The 26,587-nt window shown below is 40.4% G+C and overlaps 1 protein-coding gene and 1 long non-coding RNA gene across 2 annotated transcripts in view; one reads left to right on the top strand and one right to left on the bottom strand.

Annotated features, from left to right (window-relative positions):
- Positions 1 to 1,824: 1,824 nt before the first annotated feature.
- LOC150060665 (uncharacterized) lies at positions 1,825 to 9,144 on the bottom strand. Its single transcript, XR_016536241.1, has 3 exons — positions 8,677 to 9,144; positions 7,099 to 7,241; positions 1,825 to 1,989 (listed from the first exon to the last, which is right to left on the bottom strand). It is a non-coding gene; the product is annotated as an uncharacterized LOC150060665 (long non-coding RNA).
- A 149-nt stretch (positions 9,145 to 9,293) lies between these two features.
- The window catches only part of Actr2 (actin related protein 2), a 38,820-nt gene continuing 21,526 nt past the window's right edge, over positions 9,294 to 26,587 (top strand). The window contains exons 1-2 of the mRNA XM_090336790.1: positions 9,294 to 9,448; positions 20,570 to 20,680. Of these exons, the coding sequence (XP_090192916.1) occupies positions 9,401 to 9,448; positions 20,570 to 20,680 (159 nt within the window). The 5' untranslated portion in view covers positions 9,294 to 9,400. The remainder of the gene's footprint in view (positions 9,449 to 20,569; positions 20,681 to 26,587) is intronic.

Raw genomic sequence — 26,587 nt, 5'->3', positions numbered from 1 at the left:
AGAAAAACCTAAAAGTGGTGCTGTGGCTCAAGTGGTAGAGTGCTATCTATGAGAAAACCCAAGGACAGTGCTCAGGCCCTGAGTTCAAGCCCCAGACTAGGAAAACAAAAGAAAAAGCTGGGTGCAGTGGCTCACTCTTGTAATCCTAGCTACTCAGGAGGATGAGATCTGAGGATTGCAGTTCAAAGCCACGGAAGACCCAGAGACTCTTATCTCCAATTAATCAGTAGAAAAGGGGAAGGGGGGCTGTGGCTCAAGGGGCAGGGTGGTAGTCTTGAGCTAAAGAGCTCAGGGACAGTGCCCAGGCCCAAAGTTAAAGTCCCATGACCCACAAAAAAAGAAATAAAGGAAGGAAGAAAGAAAGGGGAGAAAGGAAGAAAGAAGAGAAAGGAAGAAAGAAAAAGAAATCCAGGGCTCAGTTGGACTTTATAAACTTCAGAGGTCAGGACAAGAACCTAGCTTCCAGCAAGGACAAAGTATGTTTATCAACAGGGCAGAATGATAAGCATGGTATTATAGGGAGATGCATTTACAGCTTCAAGGTCTGCTGTCCTCTATCTTGCAGAGCTCTCTCCTCACTGACTCCTTATGTAGCCCACACACCAAGGAAATCAATTTTGCAAGCACTTGCAATTCCTTGGCCATTCCTGGGCTCATCTTGAAATACACTCATCAATGGGTTCTTATTGTACTTGGAATGAAGGACAAAACCCCTGCAAACCCCCACGAGGCTCCTGTCTCTCATCCAGGTTTTCCACTCTTCATCCACCAGCATGAGTCATTTCCCCCAAGTCCACTGCCTTACTCCTTTTGCTAACCAACAGCTCATTTCCTTCAAGATATTACTTAAAACCATACCTATACTTGCTTATTAGCTTATTTGAGGTAGGGCTTTCATGTAAGATTTCTGGACTTAACCAAGGCCAGGGCTGTATCTGCTTGCTTATCTCTTACTCAAGAAGAGCTAAGTACTTGTAGGTTCATAAATACTGCTGCTTTGCTCGTTTCTTGTGCTTTTTTGGTGTGTGTGTGTGTGTGTGTGTGTGTGTGTGTGTGTGTGTGTGTGTTTGGGGCTTGAACTCAGGGCCTGGGCAGTGTCCCTGAGCTTCTTTTGCTCGTCTAGCATTCTGCCACTTGAGCCACACCACTACTTCCAGCCTTTTCTGTTTATGTAGCACTGAGGAATCGAATCCAGGGCTTCATACATACTAAACAAGCACTCTACCACTAAGCCATATTCCCAGCCCCCGAAGAGAGTTTTAACTCCAGTTAACTACTAGAAAGCTGAAAGTAGAGGTATGGCTCAATTGGTAGAGTGCCACTGGTGAGCAAGAGAGCACAAAAAAAGGGAGGAGGAGGAGGAATAAGGGAAGGAGGGAAGAGGAGGAGGATTAAAAAAAAACTCCAGTAAGATGACAAAATATTTTTTTTTCCAGTCTTGGGACTTGAACTCAGGGCCTGAGCATTCTCCTTGGGCTTTCTCAAGGCTAGAACTCTACCACCAGAGCCATACCAATTCTGCCTTTTTTTCCCCCATGTATGTGGTACTGAGGAATCGAACCTGGGTCTTCATTTATGCTAGGCAAGCACTCTACCACCAGGACAAACTGCTGGCCAACAAAAGATTTTCTAATCAAATAGAGTCTAAAGCAGAGTAGTAATCAAATGGAGTCCAAAGCAGAAATAACTATACTCATGTCTAACAAAACAGATTTCAAACCAAAATTAGAAGAAACAAAATTATAGGAGACCTCATACTTCATAATATTAAAAGGAACAATCCATCAAGATGAGATTAAACAAGAAGAAAATCTGTGCATATTTCTTTGCTACATACATGTCATTTGTTGGGAAGCACTCGGGCTGAGTGGCACTTTACAGTAACAGGGTTCTGGATCTGGCCTCTTGTGTCTTGTTATCTGCCCCCCTCATTATGCACCTTCTGTTTCCTCCTACATTCTGCTTGCTGTATCTAGCATTTCCACATCCCTGGCAGCAGGAAGGAGGAAGTGCTGAGGTTAGGAGTGGGGAGATGACAAAGAAGAGCAAGTTTCTTCTTTTTAAAGGCGCTTCTAAAAATGACTTACATTACATCTGATTTCATTCCTCTGACTAGAGTTTTCTAGACTCTTCTATCTGGAAGAGGCTAGGTGAGAGCAAGAGCAGCCTAGAGTTCGAGGCCTAATACCGGCACTTGTATCTCAACATGCTGCAATTAAAGTTTCAAATAAAAAAGATAAAAGAAACCAAAATACAACAACCAAAAAAAGCCCACTTTAGATTTAAAATGAAATTGTAGCTGGGCACTAGTGCTTACACCTATAATCTTAGCAACTCAGGAGACTGAGATCGGAAGATCATGGTTTGAAGCCAATCCTGGCAGGAAAGTCTGTGAGACTCTTATTTCCAGTTATCCACCAGAAAACCGGAAGTGGTGCTATGGCTCAAATTGGTAGAGCTCTAGCCTTGAGCAAAAAAAGAGCTCAGGGACAGAGCCCAGGCCCACAGGGAAAAAAAAAAAGATGAAATTGTACAGTATAGATGAAGGACATTTAAAAGAAAGAGCAATGATTTTCATTGACTGTCAGCTCAAAATGAAGAGTGTATGTGATATGTTTAGTTCAAGCACAGTACTTTCCAGTGCACTTTCTAGTCTGTCCTCCCTTGGGAATGATGGCTGATGCCTGGTGAGTGGTGATGCAGGCTCCAGTTCCACCGCTGGAGGCATGCTGTGCAGGGGTTAAGAATACAGAGGCCACAGCAGGACAGGATGGGCTTGACTGGCTTTGTCACTTTAGGAAAGTTAGGTAACTTCTCAGTTTCTTCATCAGCCATAATGTTATTACAGCCAGTGACCAGGAAATTTTTGACAGCTATTGTGGCCATTTTGTTATATTCACAGGAAGCTGGCTAGCTTCTTTACCTTAGCATGTTTTTGAGGTTCATCTATGGTGTGGCATGTACCAGTATCATATTCACCTACTGTTGAATACTACTCTATGGATATGCTGCATTCTCTTTGTCCACAAGTATTCTGTTGTTGGTACTTTCTGGCTGTGATCATTTGTTTACAAGTTTCTGTATGAATACAGGAAAAAAATAGTTTGTCACTTGTCGTTTAACAACAAAAAAATGTTGAATGTACTTTTTTTTTTCCAGACAAGTATCATTTGAACCATACCCCCAATGCTTTTCGCTTTATTTTGTGGAAAGTGTTGTATCTGCCTGGACAGGCCTATACTACAATCCTATTCATGCTTTTCAGGGAGCTAGCATAGAAGTTTTGTTGTTGTTGTTGTTGTTGTTTTTTAAACTATACTTTTTTGTCTTTCCTGTTTTGGTACTGGGGATCAAACCCAAGAGATGTTGTACTTGCTAGGCAAGCACTTTGCCACTTAGCTGCATCCTAGCCCTAGAATAAAAGTTGTTTTTTTTTTCTAGCACACCCAATTTTGTTTTTACTTGCTGAGATGAGAAGAGGTCTCATGATTTTATTTATTTATTTTGTGGATCATGGGGCTTGAATTCTGGGCCTGGGAGCTGTCCCTGAGCTCTTCTGCTCAAGGATACCACCCTAGCCCTTGAGCCACAGCCCCATATCCCCTTTTCTAGTGATTAACTGAAGATAAGAGTCTCTTGGTCTTTAGTGCCCAGGCTGGCTTTGAATTTTGATCCTCCGATCTCAGCCTTTTGAGTAGCTAGGATTACAGGCATGAGCCACGGTGCCCAGCTCATGACTTTTTTTTGTCCATACTAGTTTTGAACCACTATTCTCCTGATCTCAGCTTCCAGAATAGCTAGGATTACAGGCTTAAGATACCAGCTTGCACTACACACACTACACACACACACACACACACGTACAGTGTCTTGAGCAAATTTCAGGTCCAGACCGGCACCAAAAAAAAAGGAAGAAAGAAATTGTCTTATTGGAAGTAATAAAAACTCACACCTACATTTCCTTCTAAGGTTATTTATGATAGAATCTTCAATGTAGCTGGTCTTTAACTCATGATCCTCTAAATTATAGTCATGTTCATCACATTAGGGTATTCTTTAGTTTTTTGGGTTTTTTTTTTTTTGGATCATGGGGCTTGAACTCTGGGCCTGGACGTGGTCCCTGAGCTCTTGAGCTCAAGGCTACCGCTCGAGCCTCAGCCCCACTTCCTGTTTTCTAGTGGTTAAAGGTTAAGAGTGGCACCTTCCTTAGTGCCTGGGCTGGCTTTGAATCTTGATCCTCAGATCTCATCTTCCTTAGTAGCTAGGATTACAGGTGTGAGCCACTAAGCCCGGCTTATTCTTTAGTTTTTAATGTACAGAGCTTTGAACCATTTTTTGTTAGTTTTTTGGTTTTTTTTTTTTGGTGGGGCTTGGACTCTGGGCCTGGGTGCTGTCCCTGAGCTCTTCAGCTCAAGGCTTAGCGCTCTATTACTTGAGTCACAGCACCACTTCCGGTTTTCTGCTGGTTAACTGGAGATAAGAATCTACTGGAGATAAGAATCTCACAGGACTTTAGTGCCCAGGTTGGCTTTGATCCTCAGATCTCAGCCTCTTGAATAGCTAGGATTTTACAGACATGAGCCACCGCACCCAGCTGACTTTTTATTTTGAAAAACCACTAACTAAGAAGGGCACCAGTGACTCACATCTATAATCCTGTCTTGAGGATCAAGGTTTAAGGCCAGGTGACACACATAAACCAAAAACTTGTAAGATTCCATCTTCAAAATAACTAGCAAAAAGCTGGACTAGATGCATGGCTCAAGAGGAAGAACACAAGCATCACTTGCTTGAGGCTTTGATTTCAAACTCTGGGACTGGAAAGAAGTCATTAAAGTAGTTTCAAAATTATTATTCTTCTATTCAAAAGCAACTGCAGTGACTAATTAGGTCAAAGCCTATCAGCTTGGAAATGAGAAATAGGTCAGAGAAATTGTACTTTATCATGTTTTTGGCTCAATCAGGTGATAATTACTGGTTGTTAAAATTAAGGGACAAGTTTTTGAAGAACTCTGTAATAAATCATTTGATAACACCAGAATCCACTGAATAATCTTAGTATCACTAAATGTGGTATACCCAGATGTCACATTCTCTAAATATTATGCAAAAGCAAAGCAAAGCTGGGCTGACCAAAAATAAAACAAAAAAAAGCAAAAGAAAACCATGCTAACTTCTCATGAGTATTTTTTTTTTTTTTTTTTTTGCCTGTCCTGGGGACTGAACTCAGGGCCTGAACTCTATTGTTGAGCTTTCCTTAAGGCTAGTACTGTACCACTTGAGCCACAGCACCACTTCTGGCTTTTTCTAGGCTTTTTCAAACCCAGATTTTCATGCATGCTAGAAAAGAACTCTACCACTCCTGGCCCTCTCATGAATATTCTTGCCAAAATAATAAAACTAAATCTAGTCACAGTTCTAAATGTAATTACTAGTTTATAAAGAACATGGAAGTTAGAGGAAAGAGAAATGTAGATACATTCAGCCAAGTCTACAATGTGAGAAATTCTCCCTTTCTCTCTTTCTCCCTCTCTCCCTCTCTCCCTCCCTTTCCCTCTCTCTCCCTCCCTCCCTCCCTCCCTCTCTCTTTCTCTTTCTCCCCCTCTCTCTTTCTCCCCCCCCTCTCTCTCTCAGGGCCTGGGCCTCTCTATATGCTCTAAGCTAACACTCTACCACTTGGGCCACAGTGCCACCTCTGGATTTTTTCTGTTTATGTGGTACTGAGGAATCAAACCCAGGGCTTCATCAATATGAGAAATTCTATAGGCCAAATGAGCTAATCTTCAACAACAAAAATAGTATTAAAAAAAAGGGAGACAAAAAAAGAGACAGAGGGAAATGTTACAATCTAAAATAATCTAAAGAAACATACAAACCAAACATAATTTGAAAACCTTGTTTAAATGGTACTTACTAAACACTACGTTGAAAATTAACTAGGATGAGAGGAAAAACTGGGGGAATGCAAGGGAAGGGGTGACAGTCTAAAAATAAATATACTCTTTACCTGATTTATGTAACTGTAACCCTTCTATACATAACCCTTATAAATAACAATTTTTTTAAAAAAACTTGTTAAAATCCTATTTAAAAAAGCATAAAGGAAATTTTCGAGACAACTGGGAAAAACAGGATTATGATTGAATCATAATTTTGTTGCTATCAATTTTGTTGGCTATAATAATGTTATCAGAATTGTTTAAAACGAGTCTTCGTGCATGCGAGGCAAGCAGTCTACCACAGGGCTAAACTCCCGGCCCCTTAAATTTTTTCATCTATACTAAAGTATTTAAAAAGAGTACGATGCTTCAGATAAGTTTAAAATACTCCAGCAAGCAAGAACAACAAGCTGTACATGGTGACAAATACCTGTAATTCTAGCTACTTGGGAGGTTCATCCAAGAGGATCCTTTGAGGCCATGGGTTTGAAACCAGCCTGGGGAAATGGCAAGAACTGTCTTGGAAAAATAAAAATAAAAGCAAAAATAGATGTAGACTAATGATACAAACTTGGCAGAAAGTTGATGGCTACTGAACATAGGAGATGGGCACATGACACTCTTGAGGCTATACTTTTTGTGTATGTGTATATAGTATGGGGGATAAAACCCAGGGTCTAATTAATGTGAAGAATACATTATACCAATAAGTCTAATTATACTTTGTACTCTATATGCATGTGCAATCTCCACAGTGAAAAGATTAAGATAATAATTGGTTATATGGAAATAATTCAAAGCTATTAGAATGTTTAATACACAATAATTCTTTGGAGTCATTTTCCTCCAGTTCTGGGATGCAATTATGTACACAGAGAATCATGGTGAAGGTGTGGACCTGGAATGTTCCTTGGGGGCTCATGTGTTGAAAGCTTAGTATCCAATGCAAGAGTTCAGGGATGCAATGATTGCATCCTGAGGGATTCAATCTTATGAGTTCATGACTGGATGAGCTACTCAGAGTTAGGGCCTATTTAGAGGAAGTCATTCACTGGAGACAGGCCTCTGAAGGTATATTTTGTCCCTGACCTCATTCCCTGCTCTTCCCTTCCACTCTACTTCATAGTTACTATGATACGAGTAGTTCTTTCCAACATACCCTTCATGATAGGACCCCCAGTGGTGGAATCAAGAGATCATGAACTGAAATCTCTGAAACCATGAACCAAAATGAACTTCTTCCTTTTAAGCTGTTTCTGCAAAAAGTTTGTCATAGCCATAGAAAGTTAACACCTAGAGCATCTAAAAGCAGACAAAATGTCAAATTAATTCAGGAAATCAGATAGTAAAATATTTGCTTACCAGTTTTATATGTGTGTATATACATTATATAGTGCATTTACCTACTGATTAAATGAGAAACATTTTTTCATATGCTTATTAGCCATTCATAAGTCGGGTTGGTAAAAAATACCCAATATATTTGACTATTTTAATATTAGACAATTTGTCTTTTCTTTTTTTTCTTTGCAAGTCCTGGGGACTGAACTCAGGGCCTGAGTACTGTCCTTGGGCTTTCCTCAAAGTTAGTGCTCTACCACTTGAGCCATAGCACCAGTTCTGACTTTTCTATGTATGTGGTCCTGAGGTATGGAACCTGGGTCTTCATGCATGCTAGGCAAGCACTCTACCACTAGGCCAAACTCCCGGCCCCCAATATGTCTCATGAAATGTTATTCTGGATACAACTTTCCTACTATATACATGATTGGCAAATATTTTCCCATTGTGGCATTCTGTGTGTGTAGACCCTGGGGGTTCAAATTCCGGGCCTAGGTACTTATCCTTGAGCTTTTTTGCACAAGGTTAGCACTCTACCACTTGAGCCCATCTCTACTTTTGGTTTAGTGCTCTATCACTTGAGCCACAGCACCACTTACGGCTTTTTCTGCGTATGTGGTATTGAGGAATGGAACCTAGGGCTTCATGCATACTAGGCAAGCACTCTACCACTAGGTCACACTCCTCACACCAGCTTTATTATTTTTTTTAGCTCTATTTTATGCATTGGGATCCATATACAATTAGACTTAGAGTACTCTACACCTTTAGAAAGGTTTGAACCATTGGTTAATAAAAGAATAATGTAGAAATCGAGAGGCTTCTATATTATGAAAAGAAGACAAGCAGGGAGTTTGGCCTAGTGGTAGAGTGCTCACCTAGCATTCAGAAGCCCTGGTAGGGCACACATAGAAAAAGCCGGAAGTGGTGCTGTGGCTCAAGTGGCAGAGCGCTAGCCTTGAGCAAAATAAAGTCCAAAGGTAGTGCCCAGGCCCTGACTTCAAGCCCTAGAACTGGCAAAAAAAAAAAAAAAAGATAAAATTAGGAGTTCATGATCCAAGTTTTGTTTTAAATGTCATATGTGTAACAGTTGCGTAGAAGGAATGATTTTAATTCTTGCGTCTCAAAAACGATAAAACGTTTTATATGTCATTTATCTAATACGTAAGTGACTATAATAAGCACAATACTCTTATTCATATGCCCATGGCAGAGTGATAGCAAAGACTGGGAGTAAAGAACTCCTTGAGGGTTTCACAGGCCTTCAGAAACATGCGGGATCTTAAGGCCTGAGAAGAAGCCTGCCAAGCGATTAAAAAAAAAAATAACAGTAGCGCAATTATAGATAAAAAGAATCATATGTCCTGAAAAATGCAATTAAATTAATACTGGTTACCACTATTGCACAGAATTTTATCATCAACACCGCCCACAGAGAGAAAAGCGCCTTCTCCATGCCATGGGTAGAGGTTACTTTGGATTCGCGGGGCCAGATTTGACACGCTGGTTTCCTGATTTCAAACTGAAGCTCTGTGATCAAGCAGTCACGTCCACGTGAGAGGTGTAGCAGCAAGGAGCTCCTGGGAGAGGCGAGTGGAAATGCCTGTCTGTTCCCTGACAGGGCCTGGAAACCAGGCGCACCGAGCTCGGCTCCATGACAGGTTTGCTCTCGGCCCTCCGCATTCCTCGGCCACCTCGCATCACGCACCGTGTGCTTCACCTGCCAACCTCTTCGGGAGTCCAGGACGCCGCATCCTTAATCCCAGACCCTCCCCCCGCCCGATTACAGCCGCCATTAACACCAGACAGAGTGCCGGAAGCAGGGCTATAAGGATATTCGGGCGCGGCATCCGTGACGTCTCACCCGGATGATCTTCTTCTTATTGGACACCAGAGTTGTCGATCTCCGCTTTCTGCCTTCCGTCCCGCCCCTTCGGCACAGGGCTGTGTGCTAAATGGCGGGCGGGGCAGGGCGGTCACTTCCGGTTGGGGGGGAGGGAGAAGAAAGTTGAGCCGAGGGAGGGGCCTCGAGGAGGGAGGAGGAGGAAGAGGTTCCAGCCGGGCGGTGGCAGCGGTAGTGGGCTGTGCGGACCTAAGCGACTCTCTCCTCAGGGCGGACGATGGACAGCCAGGGCAGGAAGGTGGTGGTGTGCGACAACGGCACCGGGGTAAGCACCGGCCCGTGTGCGGCGGCGGCCGCCGGCCTGTGCACGGGGCGCGCGGGCGCCCGACTCCGGGCGGCTGCCCTGGGCCCTGGGGGCCAGCGGGCGCCGGGCGACCCTTCTCGCTCCTGCGGGCGTCGGGAGCAGCAGGCCAGGCTGGAGTTTTTTTCCGGTCCGGTCCTTTCCCCCCATCCCTTTGATAGCCAGCCACCTCCGAGGCCCCGATCGCGGCGGACGGACACCCGGGTTCGACCCATTCCTGCTGCCCCGAGGGGTCGGCTCGGAGCTGGGCTGGGGCTGCCGGAGCAAAGTGCCGGAGGGGTAGAAAGCTGTTCGCCTGTTGCGCGTTGCGGGGAGGGTTCCATTTCCTATATTCTCCGGTGTGTGAGGGGGTGAGAGACCTTGAGGCCTTCCTCTTCCTGTACAGCTGAAGGTACCGAGTGGCTGGCAGGAAACTGAAGAAGAAGAAGAAAAAGGGAAGTGCTGTCATCCAGTGGGCCCCAGCCTTTGGTGTAGGGCTTCAGGAGGATTTGTTATCCTTTTTCTTAACCTGTCTGCCTGTGCTTTGTTTTCTGTTCTTTTTTTCTTTTGAAAGATTGCAGAATACTTTGTGATTTGTATGCTGGTACATTGGGCCCGGACACAGCCCCCGCAGACACCAGCATGTTCCTTGAGATGATTGATGTTTGGGAGATCTAGGAGCCTTTCCCCGCCGCACTGACTTTGTGGGGAAGATAATCAGTTTTGGTTCCTCCTTCTCCACCTCCATCCCTATCCTCCCCAACCCCAAGTGTAGTCTTAATTTGTTTAAAAAATAATCATCCTAAAAGACTGATTTAGAAACTATTTGAAAGTGGGTTTTTTACATCACCACCACCCTATTAAAATATATAGGGGAAGGGGGATGAGCAAGCTAATAGATGAATTGAGTTCTATGGTGATTTCTAGCCATTTTGGTAGTGTAACATTTTGTTACTCTCCTTCCTCATAAATCTGATATATGAATTAAAAGAAATGTGATATATGAAAAATAAGGGTTACTTTTAAAACTCAGGGTCTGAGCAATGTCCTTGGGCTTTCTCAAGGCTAGAGCTCTACCACTTGAGCCACAGTGCCACTTCCAGCTTTTTTTTCTATGTATGTGGTACCTAGGAATCAAACCCGGGTTTTTATGAATGCTAGTCAAGCACTCTTAACCACTAGGCCAAACTCCTGGCCTTGGGAACTGAATTGCTGAGGAGAGGAAAGAGCAGGTATTCACTGCTATGAGAAGGCCCTGACTGGATTTATTAGACTTTTATAAACAATAATTATATATACTAGCTTCATCTGAATTAAGTAAAAAAAAAAATGGACTTAGGTTTTTAAAAAGTGTTGCAATACAATGGGACATCCCTCTAAAACACTTTTTTTTTTTTTTTTGCCAGTTCTGGGCTTAAGCTCAGGGCCTGAGCTCTGTCCTTGGATTTTTCTCAAGGCTAGAGTTCTACCACTTGAGCCTCAGCACCACTTCCGGCTTTTTCTAAGTATGTGGTACCAAGGAATTGAACCTGGGTCTTCGTGCATGCTAGGCAAGCACCCTACCACTAGGCCAAACTCCCGGTCCCTAAAACACTTTTAATGTGGGGGAGGCGGGAATCTGGGCTGGAAGTGTGGCGGAGTGGTAGAGTGCTTGTCTAGCATGCTTAAAAGCCCTGTGTTTGAGTGCTGAGTACCTGCATACACAGAGAAAGCTGGAAGTGGTGCTGTGGTTCAAGTGGTAGGGCACTAGCCTTGAGAAAGCCCCAGGTCATTGGCCAATCCCTGAATTCAAGCCCTAGGATTGGCAAAAAAAGGGGGGGGGGGAATGGGGAGGACAGGGAAGACCCATAAGCTAAACAAAAGTTTACAAAAATTCTCTTTTTGCGTGTTTTCTGTAGTAAGGGTATTTATATATTCATAAATTTGCATGTGGAAATGGTGTAAGGATGCACAAAAAATGTTCATATTTGTTAACTAACACAAAAGTTAAAGGTGTTAGGGAAGATATGTAGGACTTTATGACCTAAATTCTTTAAAAAAATTTTAAACATGTATGAGTATTTTGTATTTAAATTAACTGAACATGTATTGCTCTTACAGCTATACTTCAAAGATGCTTTAAAAAAAACTACCATTTTTTTTTTACTGTATTCTCAAAACTTTAAAACCTTCAAAATTGAATTTAAAGTATTTTGTGACCGTGTTCAATACTGTACTTAGAAACTAAAGCCAGGGCCGGGAGTTTGGCCTAGTGGTTAAAGTGCTTGCTTAGCATGCACGAAGACCTGGGTTCGATTCCTCGGTACCACATACATAGAAAAAAGCCAGAAGTGGTGCTGAGGCTCAAGTGGTAGAGCTCTAATCTTGAGAAAGTCCAAGGACAGTGCTCAGGCCCTGAGTTCAAGCCCAGGACTGGCAAAAAAAAAAAAAAAAAGAAACTAAAGCCAATTATATTTTAATGCTTTCCTTCTTAAAGTTATATTTTACATTTAAGTAGCTGTACAAAGGGGTTACCATTCAGCAAATGCATTCCTTCTTTTTGAGGGATTCTGGATGATGTGCCCTGTGATAATATAGGAGGTGTATATTTCACATACATGTACACATGAAGTTGGTTTCTTTGCAGTGTTTGAAAAGAAACCAAGGTCCTCATGCATACTAGTCAAGTGTTCTACTACTGAGGTACATTTGTAGCCACACTGTAAACTAATATTTACATTATTGTTTTCTAGTTTAGCCAACATTAGGGAGCTAAATAGGTTAGTCTAAATAGGTAGCCCAAAACTTTTAAATCTTGTTCCTTAGGACAAAAGACCAATTACTTTGACATTTTTAAAAAGTGTAGGCAATTGAAATGAAAATGTACGTATTTAGTTCTACATTTAAAATTTTGTTATAAAAGTTATCCATATTTTTTCCTGTAAACATGACTAGCAATGGGGAATGCTGTGACACTTCTAAAAATTTGGAGTAGGACTTAGATTTTGTGTTCTGTTTCTTAAGCACTTAGACTCCTAGACCTCAGTGGTCATCTTGGATGTTTGGGTACACAAAATTATAATTATTTCTTTGCAATTAAATAGTAAGATATTCAATTGTAAGTTTTTAAATTTCACAGAAGTAGTTGTTACCTTAAAGTATTTTCACTGTTCCTTACATGATTTAGATTTTTAAATTATATGGCTGTTTGAGAAGGATTTTTTTTGTTTTTGTTTTTGTGGTGCTGGCTTCTGAACCGAGGACCTTAGGCATGCAAGGCAAGCATGTACCAGTGAGCAGGGCACACTCCCAGTCTCTCAAAGTTGATTTTTTAAAATCCCTGTAACAGGGGCCGGGAGTTTGGCTTAGTGGTTAAAGTGCTTGCCTAGCATGCACGAAGGCCCCGGGTTCGATTCCTCGGTACCACATACATAGAAAAAAGCTGGAAGTGGTGCTGAGGCTCAAGTGGTAGAGCTCTAGCCTTGAGAAAGTCCAAGGACAGTGCTCAGGCCCTGAGCTCAAGCCCAGGACTGGCAAAAAATAAATAAATAAATAAAATCCCTGTAACAGACCCCAAGTTTGTTTGATCCTATAATAGATATTGGCCCTGCTCCATTTCCTCACTGTCTTCCCACTCTATTGTGCCTCATGCTGGCCTTGGGGAGGAACATTAAATCAATGTTAATATGTTTTAGCTTTTTAACCATTCAGCCTTACTTTCTAAAATGTAGCTACTGAAAAGTAGCCATATAGACTTGGAAATCTGTGATTAAACTCAAGATTTGGGTCCTCTCAAGTTGAGCCCAGATCTCTACTGATGTTTATTCCCTCATCAGCTGTGAGTTCATTTACCAACCAGTAATAGGGAGAAATTCATATTTCTGTGATCCTTGTGTTTTCATTTATGAGTTAGATTTGTAGTGGATTTTGGTCTGCTTTTATCTGTATGCTAATTCATATATTGAATTTAGGAGTGTTTGAAATAGAAACCAGAACTCCATTGGTTTCATTCTGTAAATTTGTTATGGAGTAAAAGAAAAACTCAGACCAGCACTGGTGGCTCACACCTATACTCCTAGCTGAGATCTGAGGATCATGGTTCAAAGCCAGCTTGGACAGAAATCTGTGAAACTCTTATCTCCAGTTTACCACCAGAAAACCACAAGTGGTGCTGTGGCTTAAAAGGGGTAGAGCGCTAGCTTTGAGTGAAAAAGCTTAAATACCATGCCCAAACACTGAGTGCAAGCCCATGACCAACAACCAAATAAAAGGGCCTCAGTGGCCTAAAATATGAACAGTTACTGTATGATTAAGTTAACATGCCAATACTATCAGATAACTATTACTAAGGAAAAAATACAAAGCAAGTAAGCCCAGATGAGACTTCATTAAAAATGTATTTATTTTTGGGCTGTCCTGGGACAGTGCCTTGGGGGCTGTTAGTAAGATTTTTTGCTCAAGGGTAGCATTCTGTCACTTGAGCCACAGCTACACTTCCGGTCTGTTTTGAATTTTTTTGGAGATAAGAGTCTGGGACTTTTCTGCCAGACTGGCTTTGAACTGTGATTCCCAGATCTCAACCTCTTGGGTAGCTAGAATTGCAGGGATGAGTTACTAACATCTGGCTATAAATTCTGATTTTTTAACAGAAAAAGTTACTTTTAGAGCAGATGAAGTTTTCATTTTTACTTGAAGATATATTCTACTCTTACTCTGACCATTTGATGACTCAGTAGGAAGTAACAGCAAGTTTAAACCACAGTATAAAGAAGAGGAATCTATATATGGTAAAATCTAGTTCTTAAACAAGGCCTCTTACACCCCATAAGAGAACTAAGTCATCAGGTCCCAAGTTGTAAAGTGGTATTGTGGATGCATGGGGGTTCCAGAATTAACATACTGTCAAACTATTAGTCTAGAGAAGCATATTTTCTTAGTATTTTATGTTGTCATGGCTTGGACTTATTAATGCTGATTTTTTAGGAAAAAAAAAGAATAGTGAGATCCCTTTTTGTCATTGAAAATTGGATTGTTTTAGTTACTTTTTTTTTTTTTTGCCAGTCCTGGGCTTGAACTCAGGGCCTGAGCATTGTTCTTGGCTTTCTTCAAGGCTAGAGCTCTACCACTTGAGCCACAGCACCCACCACTTCCAGCTTTCTTCTTTCTTTCCTTCTTTCTCTCTCTCTCTCTCTCTCTCTCTCTCTCTCTCTCTCTCTCTCTCTCTCTCTCTCTCTCTTTTTCTCTCTTTCTCTCTTTCTTTCTTTCCTTTCAGGTATGGGGCTTGAACTTGCCTTGGGCACTGTCCCTGAGCTCTTCAGCTCAAGGCTACCACCCTACCCTCCGCCACCTGAGTAGCTAGGATTACAAGTGTGAGCCACCACACCTGGCCCCAGCTTTTTTCTATGTATGTAGTACGGAAGAATCAGGGGAATCAAACCTAGGTGTTGGTGCATGCTAGGCTAGCACTCCACCATTAGACCAAGCTCCTGGCCCCTTTAGTTACATTTTTGTTATAACATTGTATTCACATTTGAAAGAGTGTGAAATAGTAGTTTCTGCCTTTTTTTTAAATGGAATATCTAAAACTATGTAGGAATGCTATTACTAATTACTAAGACAGCATCTGCTTTCAGCTCATGGCTATGGCTCTACCCCTTGAGCCACAGTGTCCCTTCCTGTTTTCTAGTGATTAATTGGAGTTAAAAGTCTCTCAGACTTTAGTGCCCTGGCTGACTTTGAACCATGATCCTCAAATCTCAGCCTCCTGTGTGGCTAGGAGCCACCATGCCCAGCTGTAAAAAACTTTTTTAAACATGACAACCCATCTGCACAGTTACAATAGAAAACATTCATATAATTATTACCGCTTTGTCATGTTATGTGTTTTTACCTATGTATGTGACTCCAGGTAAGGGGGCAACCTATCAGCATGAAGAACCTATTTGAACCACGGTTTGACATATGTCTTAAACCCCTTCACCACCTACTTCTGTTGTTATATATAGCCCCTGTAATGAAGTCATTTATTTAGTGTGTAAGAGAGCATTATTATCCTGATAAATCGATATTTTTGTCCCATCCAGCATCTGTATCTGTTTATTCCTTTGAAGTTAAACTTAAGAATTTAGTATTAAAACAGTATTTTTTTCTTTTTTTTCATATATTTTTTATTGTAATTAATAGAAGGGTTACATTATATTCACCAGATAAAAGGAGCATTACTTCACATGCATTGATACCCTTTCTAATTTCTTGGTCCCCATTTTAAAACAGTATTTTTTTCATATATTTTTTATTGTAATTAATAGAAGGGTTACATTATATTTGCCAGATAGAAGGTGCATTAATTCACATACATTGATACCCTTTCTCATATCTTGGTCCCCATCTCTCTCCCCCCTACTCTACTTCTCATCTTGTTTTCCCCCCTTCCCTATCCAATTTCAAATAACCAAATACAAATATCTCCAATATATCAGATAACAAAGTGAGATACTGTAACAATATGAGATAACCAAGGGATAGCAAAAGAGATGAGAGATCACATAGTACATTAAGGACAATCACTCATTATATGGCTTTTGCTTCTATATCCTAGAGGTCCTTTCATTTAGCATCATACTATATGGCCTTATGTATCTAGGTTTTGTTTTACTGCAAGTCTCTGCTAGGAGAGCCCAAGGTTTCTACTGATTATGACGAATGAGGGAAACCATTGAGCCTATGTTCCTTTGAGTCTGGTTTACTTCACTTAATATGATTTTTTCTAAGTCTTTCCATTTCCTAATGGCTGTCTTTCTGACAGCCGCATAGAATTCCATTGTGTACAAATAACACATCTTGTTGATCCACTCATCAGCTAAGGGACATCTGGGTTGGTTCCGTATCTTTGCTGTGGTAAATAGTGCTGCAGTGAACATCGTTCAGAAATGGCCTATAGACACATGAAGAAATGCTCAACATCTCTGGTCATAAAAGAAATGCAAACCAATCAAAACAACACTTAAGATTCCACCTCACTCCAGTTAGAATGGCCAGGATCAAGAAAACTAATAACAACAGATGCTGGAGGGGATGTGGCCAGGAGGGATCACTACTACACTGTCGGTGGGAGTGCAAACTCGTTCAACCACTATGGAAAGCAGTATGGCAGTTCCTCAGAAAACTAAACATAGAGCTCCCCTATGACCCAGCAATTCCATTACTAGGCATTTACCCAATTGTCCAGAAACAAGGACCTACTAAATCCACTAAAACAGTATTTTTTTTTTATACTCAGGATATGTGTGTAAATTATGACTGATATCAGGAGAGCAATTGTGATGGCTTTTATTCATACTGAAATTTGTGTATGATTATAATAGTGATAAAAAGCATTTTTCCTCTACCCTTCCATATGGCTAAAGACTATGTATGCGAGCTGGGTTTTGACCCAAGGACAGAAGAGATTTTATGTTTTGTTCAATTGTGGGCCTGGGCACTGTCCCTGAGCTTTTCAGCTCAAGGCTACCACCCAACCCCTTGAGTCACAACACCACTTCTGGTTTTCTGGTGGTTAATTGGAGATAAGAGTCTCACATACGTTAGTGTCCAGGCTGGCTTTGAACTGCGATTCTCAGATTTCAGCTTCCTGAGACTGAGAGCCACCCGTGCTTGGCTTGAGTGTGAGAGCTTTTATGGGGATTCTCTGGGATGCAGGGCAGGTCTCATAATATGTAGCCCGGGTTGACACTAAACTTGAGTTCATGTTGCTTAGGCTTATCAATTTTGGATTACAAAAGTGCACCATAATGCCTAATTATACAGTATTCTTTTCCCCCATGGTAGTTGTTCCTATAAAGGTTTTTTTTTTTTTTTTCTTTTTTTTTGCCAGCCCTGGGCTTGAGCTCAGGGCCTGAGCACTGTCCTTAAATTTTCTCAAGGTTAGAGCTCTACCACTTGAGTTCATGTTGCTTAGGCTTATCAATTTTGGATTACAAAAGTGCACCATAATGCCTAATTATACAGTATTCTTTTCCCCCATGGTAGTTGTTCCTATAAAGGTTTTTTTTTTTTTTTTTTTTTTTTGCCAGCCCTGGACTTGAGCTCAGGGCCTGAGCGCTGTCCTTAAATTTTCTCAAGGTTAGAGCTCTACCACTTGAGCCACATCACACTCTGGCTTTTTTCTGTGGTTGTGGTACCAAGGAATCGAACCTGGGTCTTCATGCATGCTAGGTAAGCACTCTGCCACTAGGCCAAACTCCCAGTCCTGTTCCTATAAAGTTTTATAGGTCATACTAATAAATAACTTGATCGCAGTTCAAAGCCAGCCTGGGCACTAAAGAATGTGAGACTCTTATCTCCAGTTAATCACTAAAAAATGGGAAGTGGGGCTGTGGCTCAAGGGATGGGGCGGTAGCCTTGAGCTGAAGAGCTTAGGGACAGTGCCCAGACCCGGAGTTCAAGCCCCATGACCCACAAAAAAAGATAGAATGAAAGATAATCTGGTAGGAATTTTATAGTGTTATACTTTTAGAAATGTATTAACAAATGTCCTTGCTTTGATGGCTTAATGGCAAATTGCCTAGAGACTAGGTTTTGTGTGTTTGGAAATATATATTTTTTTCATATGTATTTATTTTCTGGTTATTATAAAGGGATGCATAGAGGGATTACCATTTCATAAGTCAGGTAGTGAGTACATTTCTTTTGGACAATGTCACCCCTTTTCTCCTAGTTTTTACCTCTTGTCCCCACCCACAAGTTGTATCATTCATTTTCAGTGTAGTCTAGTAAGTACCACTGCTGCATTTGTTCCCCCTTCATCCTTTCATTTCTGTGTCCGCCTCCTGTTCCACAAAGACAGAAAAATGCATCTAATGTGTTTTATTTATGTTCTGAAAGTAAAGAAGTTTGGGTAAAATTGGTAATATAACATTTCTTAATTTGCGACAGGTTTTTCATAACAGCTTTACTCTGTTCAAATCATAATTTTAACATTTAAAAAAACAGGAGTGCAACCAAAATTCTGGATTGCAGAATGTCCTAAGCTGTTTTATAATTAAATGTTCAGCATCTTCAACAAGGTTGCTATAGAGATACTTGAATTTTTTTATAGCTTGCATAGTCAAGAGTTTAAATTATACTTTATCAAACAAGATTTTCTTGTATATGTTGCAAGAAATTGTCTGCCTTTGTATTATTACTGTCATGCATCACATTCAAATAGTTTTTCATCCTAATTCTAAAAATATATGGTGCCTAGATTTAGCAAAAGATACTTTTCTTAAATCTTAAAATGCAATTTCCCCTTGGTATCCACAGTGGACTCATTCTAACACATATGTACACACACAGATTTTGAAACCCCTGAAAGACCTTATATAAAATGACATATTCGTATGTGGAACATCAACTAACACTATGTAATTGCTATATAAACAATTGCATTGTTTAAGGAACTATAGCAAGCCTGTCCATTCTCAGTACAGCTACGGGTGTTTTTGTTTTTGTTTTTCCCTGCAAATATGACTCACTTTAGTTGGGTTCATAGAAGCAGAATCTTAATTTTGTGTTCTTAAATCAATACATCCTTTTAATTATTTATTGATCATTTATTTAATATACACCTTTTATTGCTAGAAACTGTTTAGGTTCTTGTGATTCTGTAGTAGACAAAAGAACCCTTGTTTTTTTTTTTTTTTTTTTTTTTTTTTTTGCCAGTCCTGGGCTTGAGGTCAGGGCCTGAGCACTGTCCTTGGACTTTTCTCAAGGCTAGAACTCTACCACTTGAGCCTCAGCACCATTTCTGGCTTTTTTCTATGAATATGGTACTGAGGAATCGAACCTGGGTCTTCGTGCATGCTAGGCAAGCACTCTACCACTAGGCCAAACTCCCGGCCCCTCTTTTTTTTTTTTGCCAGTCCTGGGCTTGAACTCAGGCCCTGAGCACCATCCTTGAGCTTTCTCATGGCAAGAGTCCTACCACATGAGCCACAACACCGCTACTTCTAGCCTTTTTTTTTTTTCCCTCTGTATGAGGTACTGAGGAATCTTACTGGGTCTGCGAGCATGCTACCACTAGGCCAAACTCCTAGCCACAAGAACTCTTATACAGTATAGCTTTTGTTGAATTAAGACTTATGTAAGGCTGGGAGGGTGGCCTAGTGGTGGCATGCTTGCCTAGTATGCACAAAGCCCTAGGTTCGATTCCCCGGTACCAAGTACCGAAAGTGGCACTGTGGCTCAAGTGGCAGAGCATTAGCCTTGAGCCAAAAGTGTCCAAGGACCGTGCCCAGACTGAGTTCAAGCCTCAGGACTGGCAAAAAAAAAAAAAGACTCATTGAAATGGTAGAAACTTCTGTGTGTGTGTGTGTGTGTGTGTGTGTGTGTGTGTGTGTGTGTGTATACATATATCTATGCATGTGTGAGATATCATGGGGAAGCCCCATTGAATAAGTAACTTGCATTTAGTTATGAAGTTGAAAAACATCTGAGGTGTAAGTTCTAATGGGAAGGGAACAGATGAATGGAGAGGGAGAAGAAGGGCAAATATAGCCAAAATTCTTTATGTACATGTGTGAAAATGAAACAGCTTGCTGAGACTGCTTTGAGGAGGGAGAGGAAGGGAGAATGATGGAAAGGATAACTGATAAAGAAGTGTTTTATATATAAATGGATATAGTAAAATGAAGCCACTTCGTGAAACGAATTGATCCTAATAGAAAAGTTGGAAGCTTTATTTTTTCATTTTCTGACATCTTTTTTGCAAAAATTTGCATTCCTCAAGTCAACTTTTCCATATTCAAATACTGCTTGAATGACCACTGTGTGCCAAAGCCTATTTTAGGCATCAAACTGCAGTTTGAACCGCTCAGATGGCTCCCTTTTCTCAGAGACTTTCCCTTCAGTGGGGCTACTTAGCTCTAAGTAAGCAGTTATAGTAACAGAACTCTGGAAACAGTTGGAGCCATGAGAGAAGTTAATGGAGATGAAGCTAGAAAATAAAATGAATGGCTACACTGGGTAATTTGAAAGCACCACTGTTTAAAATACTTTATAAATGCAAAATAATGTTTTGTACATACTGTTTTTAACGTGATAAGAAGACATCCTTAACCCTAACCTATTTTTGTCATTTCTTTCCAGTTTGTGAAGTGTGGATATGCAGGCTCTAACTTTCCAGAACACATCTTCCCAGCTTTGGTTGGAAGACCTATTATCAGATCAACCACCAAAGTGGGAAATATTGAAATCAAGGTAATGTTTTATTTACTGTTAAAGTGATCATCAAGGCATATAAAGTATTTTTAAAATTAAATAGCTTTAAGTTATGATGCCATGAAAAGCAGAGGGGGAGGACAGGATCTTTCTTATTCTAATTTATATGAACACAACAAGGACATAAAGTTATTTAATCTAATTTTGTTTAAGGCTTAATGCCATTACTATTTAGAGGATAATACTTACCTCAATATAAACACTATTTTAATGATTTGAAGGCCATTTACATATTTTTCTAAAGAATATCAGCCCTGAAATAAGTCTTTCAATCTGAGGTATTTGTCATATCTTAGTGTCTCTTTGAGAACTTAAATTTCCCCCCACCCCCATATTTTATTTTCCTACTTTTTAAATACAGCTAGTCAGGAAAACGGAATGCAGATCTCATTGGTTCCTCTTTTCACTCCTATAACTGATGATCATAAAGTACTAATGGAAGTTGTGTAAGTCTTTATTTGGCCTTGCTCTTTATCTTACCATGGGGAGAGAGAAGGCAAAGTTATCATTGCCTACTTTATGTGCATTATGAAAGATTAAGAATGGTGACATTTTCTCCTACAGGACTAGAAATCAAGTAAGAGTTTCTGGTGAATTATTGGTCCTATGCAGACAGTCTTTGAGAAGCCTTAGCAAAGTGTTAGGTCATAAGTCATTTTATGGGGATATTTGTTTGAGTGAGACATCTAGAAAGGTGGTACTAAGTGGCTGCGACTTGCTATTTGATAGGCATCTACTTTTTTTTTGTTGTTGTTTTGTTTTGTTTTTGTTTTTCTGTTGGTTGTGGGACTTGAACTCTAGGCCTGGGTGCTGCCCCTGAGCTCTTCTCCTCAAGGCTAGTACTCTACACCTGGACCTGGGCATTGTTCTTGAGCTCTTCAGCCTAAGGCTACCGTCCTACCCCTGGGCCTGGGCGTTGTCCCTGACATTCTTCAGCCCAAGGTTACCACCCTACCCCTTGAGCCACAGTGCCACTTCTGGTTTTCTAGTGGTTAATTGGAGATAAGAGTCTCAAGGTCTTTAGTGCCCCGGCTGGCTTTGAACCTGATCCTCAGATGTCATCTTCTTGAGAAGCTAGGTTTACAGGTGTGAGCCACCACGCCTGGCTAGGCATCTACTGTTGGTAGTAGATAATTGTAATGAGCAAAATTTACAAACTGGGGTTCATGTTAACTTTTTGAAAAAAAGTAGTGAGTTCTGGCCTCTATGATGTTAAACTCAACAGAAACACTACATATTAGACGTTTTAGAAAGGGACTTTGTTTTGGGGGACATTTTTGAGATTCTTTTTGTGAACTTTGAATTCTGTCAGACTTCAGCTTGGAAGTTGAGCTAATAATAGTGATAAGGACAAACTGCTGTTTATAGGAAATACTTTTCATTTACTGAGTGTTTGGGTCTTTTGTATTTTTTTATATACATTTTTGAGATGTAATGATAATGATAGCCATTTTTATTCTCCAGCGTAGACAAAAATTATTATATCTCTTCACACCTACTTTCTTGCTTTTTAAGCCCAAGTGAGAGATAGCAAACTTGTTACTATTCTAATAAAATATTTTTGTCAAGGAGTTCCTCAGTAGCATTTGCTAATCTAATTGGTCATTTTATGTTCTATTGGCTCAGTTCTCACTCTGCTCAGTCTTTAAAACCTTTCAATTTAGATTGTTCCTTTTTTTTTCAGTACAAAATAGTAAGAGACTCGTGTTAAATTTAATTTGAATATTATTGCTTAGACAAACAGCGCTGAGTTATCTAATTCTATTTACACAGCTAGACCTTTGCTGTTGCTACTTATTGTCATTAAGTCCATTAATGAAATGAATTTGAATTTTGGAATCCCTGTGCTTAGTGAATTGCCTTATGCTTGTATGTCCTATTAGGTAAATATGATGGTAGATTAAAAATGATGAAAATTTAAATCATTAATTGAGTTAATTTTTATTCAGGAGTAATAACTGTCCATGGTAATTTGGCCCTGATTATTAACTCCAGAAAATATATAGTATTGCATCTGACCTCAACCTAATTTGTCTCTGTTACTTGTATGTTTAAAAATTTCAGTGAGGATTTTATTTAGGCCTTTTCTGACTCTTACTTCTACCTTCTCTTTCTTCACCTTTCTTGACCTGTTGAAGTAGAATAACAAAAAGATGGTAAGTGAGGTTACACACATGCTCTCTGTTTGTTTTCCACTTTTGCTTGGTGGGACAGTAGTTGTTGTTTTATGTCCCTTTAGTTTTGGGGAGGGGGTTATTCTGTATTTTTAATCTTAAGTTTTAACCTTTTTCATTGCTTCAATTTAGTAGCAACTAATTAAGTCCTATACTTTCCCGATAGTATACAATGGACCAGAACTAATTACTAACATAGCTTTGAATTGTTTTCCTTGTTTTTATAGATGAATGCTATAATTTAAATGGAATGTAGAGTGTATAATATTAGAAACCAAATGGCTTTATTATGTAAGATATTTGTTATCTAGAAAATTGAGATGAAGTTGTTAACATTGGGATAGATTCACTTTGTTGACTGATGTTAAATATTGCCTCATACATTGTATGTTATATAATTGCAGTTAGTGTATCATAACATATTTAATGGAGTAAAATTTAAATATGCAAAGTGAACTGAAAGAGAAAGAAATGAAAAAGTAACTTGATCCCATATCATTTTTGTTGAAGAACCAATTTGGCATTTTTTCAGAAGATAAGTAAGAAAAGGATAACATACCTAGAAAGCTTTCCCACAGACAGAAACAGATTTTCTACCCAGCTTCCCAATAAATACGATCCTGTAGTGGGTTTTTGTTTTTGTTTTTTTCCCAGACAGGAACTTGCTGGGCTTATCTCAGACATTGGACTCTCCTCCCCCTTTGCCCCCCATTTTTCTTTTTTCTTTTTTGTACTGAGGCCTTATTCCTGATGGCAAATACTTTACCACTGAGCTACATTCCCAAGTCCCCATTTGACTCTTTCATTTTGTATTTTTTCCTGTGATAGTATAAATGCTTTTATATTAGCTATTTTTAATTTTTTAAAAATATTATTTGTTAAAAATGAGGTTGGGTGCTGGTAGCTCATGCCTGTAATCCTAACGACTCAGGAAGCTGAGGTCTGAGGATCACAGTTCAAAACCAATCTGGGCAGAAAAGTCTATGAGGCTTACCTCCAATTAACCACCAGAAAACCAGTGGCACTGTGGCTTAAAGTAGTACAGTGCTAGTCTTGAGCGAAAGAGCTCAGGGACAGCATCTAGGCCCCCAGTTGAAGCCCCATGATCAACAACAACAACAACAAAAATTTAAAGTAAAAAAATTAAAAAAATTATTTGTAAGCATCTTTGGTAATGATAAGGATCGGGCATTACTAATGGTATATTTTAGTTGGTAACTGTGAAGTTTTGTTTTGAATAAACAACATTTGAGTGGAAATTCTTATATTTTTTCCAATAAAGTGTTAGGCATTTGTCTCAGACATTTTCTAGTGGGTATACGTATAGATTTGATAACTTTTCAAACAGGGATTTCCTTTGAGGTATATATGTGTGGTTTTAAACTTGTTCTGTTTCCTCATTCAAGGTGATCTTGCTCAAAATGATTGTGGCAAATGTAATCTTTTTTTTTTTTTTTTTGGCTAGTCCTGGTGCTTGAACTTGAAGGCTTGAGCACTGTCCTTAGGCTTTCTCGAGGCTAGTGGTCTGCCACTTGAGCCACAGCACCGTTTCCAGCTTTTTCTATGTATGTGGTGTACTGAGGAATCGAACCTGGATCTTCGTGCATACTAGGCGAGCACTCTATAGCACTCCACCACTAGGCCAAACTCTTGGCTCCCAAATGTAATCTTTATAGTCTACTTTTAGTAAAATATAAAAGCCTTTGAAAAAGTGTTTTAGTTACGTATTTTTCAGTCTTTGAAGTAATAGATGGTGGTTTAGGCTTGAGTTCTGGTGGTTGGTAAAGACTTTAAAACTGGTCTGATTATTTGTAAGTTTGTTCCGAGGGATAAAGGAAAGTTCTGTAACACTTTTTTGTTTGTTAGAGTATCAGAGCTCAAACTCAGGCCTTTGCCTTCAGTTCCAGCTTTTTGCTGCTTAATTAGAGTCTCTCAGATTTGTCTGCTCAGACTAGCCTCCGACTACAATCTTCAGATTTCAAACTCCTGAGTAGCTAGGATTATAGAAGCAAGCCACCAGTGCCTGGCTAACACTTAATTTTTTTTTTTTGCCAGTCCCTTGAACTCAGGGCCTGAGCACTGTCCTTGGCTTTCTCAAGGTTAGAGCCCTACTACTTGAGCCACTCCATCACTTCTGGCTTTTTTTTAAATTATATTTTATTGTTGGGATAATGTATAGAGGGGTTACAGTTATGTTTGTATGATAATGGTTGCATTACTTCTCGAGCCTTGATACCCCTTCTCATGTGTTTGTTGTTCTTTCCCTCCCCACTTCGGACTTTTTCTATGTATGTGTTACTGAGGAATCAACCCCCCCCCCCCATTCTTTGTGCATGTTAGGCAAATACTTTAACACTAAGCCAAACTCCTAGCCCCACATTTAACATATTTAACTTTTTTTTTTGGTCGGTCATGGGGCTTGAACTCTGGGCCTGGGTGCTGTCCTTGAACTCTTCAGCTCAAGGTTACCACTCTACCCCTCGAAACACAGCATTACTTCCGGTTTCTGGTGGCTAATTTGGAGATAAGAGTCTTAGGACTTTAGTGCCCATGCTGGCCACCACGCCCACATCATTTTTAACTTTTGAATGTTGAAGGAGTCTAGGGATGATTATGTGTTTCATAATCTTTTTTTTTTTTTTTTAGTTTTGGATTTTGGACCTAGGACCTTGCACTACACTAGTATTCCTTTTTAATTTTTAATACTTTTGTCTAGAATCTTGCATTTATCCCAGGCTGGCTTAGAATGTAGTCGTGCTGTTTATACATCGCCTGAAAAACTAGAATGACATATTTTGCTCAAGGCTAGCACTCTGCCACTTGAACCACAGCACCACTTCCGGCTTTTTCTCTGTATGTGGTACCAAGGAATCAAACTAGAGCTACGTGTGTGCTAGGTGAGCACTCTACCACTAGGCTATGCTCCTGGCCCTGTTCTAGGATTTTTCTATTCTTTTGTGCAGGTCCTTCAGTTTAGGGCCTCGGAACTATCTTGGTGGTTAACAGGAGATAAGAGGCTCATGGACTTTCCTGCTTGGGGTTTATTTTGAACTGCAATCCTCAAATCTCATTCTTTTTTTTTTTTTTTTTGCCAGTCCTGGGCTTGGGCTCAGGGCCTGAGCACTGTCCCTGGATTTTCTCAAGGCTAGGGCTCTACCACTTGAGCCACAGCACCACTTCTGGCTTTTTTCTATGTATGTGGTACTGAGGAATCGAACCTGGGTCTTAGTGCATGCCAGGCAAGCACTCTACTGCTAGGCCACCGAGGAATCGAACCTGGGTCTTAGTGCATGCTAGGCAAGCACTCTACTGCTAGGCCACACTCCTGGCTCCAAATCTCATTCTTTTGAAAAGGATTGTAAATTGGTATTTCCTTCCTTCCCTTTTTCCTTCCTTCCCTTCCTCCTTCCCATCTTCCCTTCCTCCTTCCCGTCTTCCCTCCCTCCCTCCCTCCCTCCCTCCCTCCCTCCCTCCCTCCCTCCCTCCCTCCCTTCCTTCCTTCCTTCCTTCCGTCCTCTTCCTTTTTTGTTGGTCGTGGGGCTTGAACTCTGGGCCTGGGTACTGTTCCTGAGCTATTCAGCTCTAGGCTACCACCCTACCCCTTGAGCCACCTCACCACTTCCGGTTTTCTAGTGGCTAATTGGAAGTGAGAGTCTCACGGTCTTTAGTGCCCTTTAGTGCTAGACCTTGCCTTTGAACCTTGATCCTCAGA

This window comes from Megascapheus bottae, chromosome 7 (assembly GCF_031878675.1).
Source record: "Megascapheus bottae isolate mThoBot1 chromosome 7, mThoBot2.hap1, whole genome shotgun sequence".
Lineage (NCBI taxonomy): Eukaryota > Metazoa > Chordata > Mammalia > Rodentia > Geomyidae > Megascapheus > Megascapheus bottae.
Note: the sequence above shows the minus strand (reverse complement) of the source record. Positions and strands in the feature narration are given on the sequence as shown.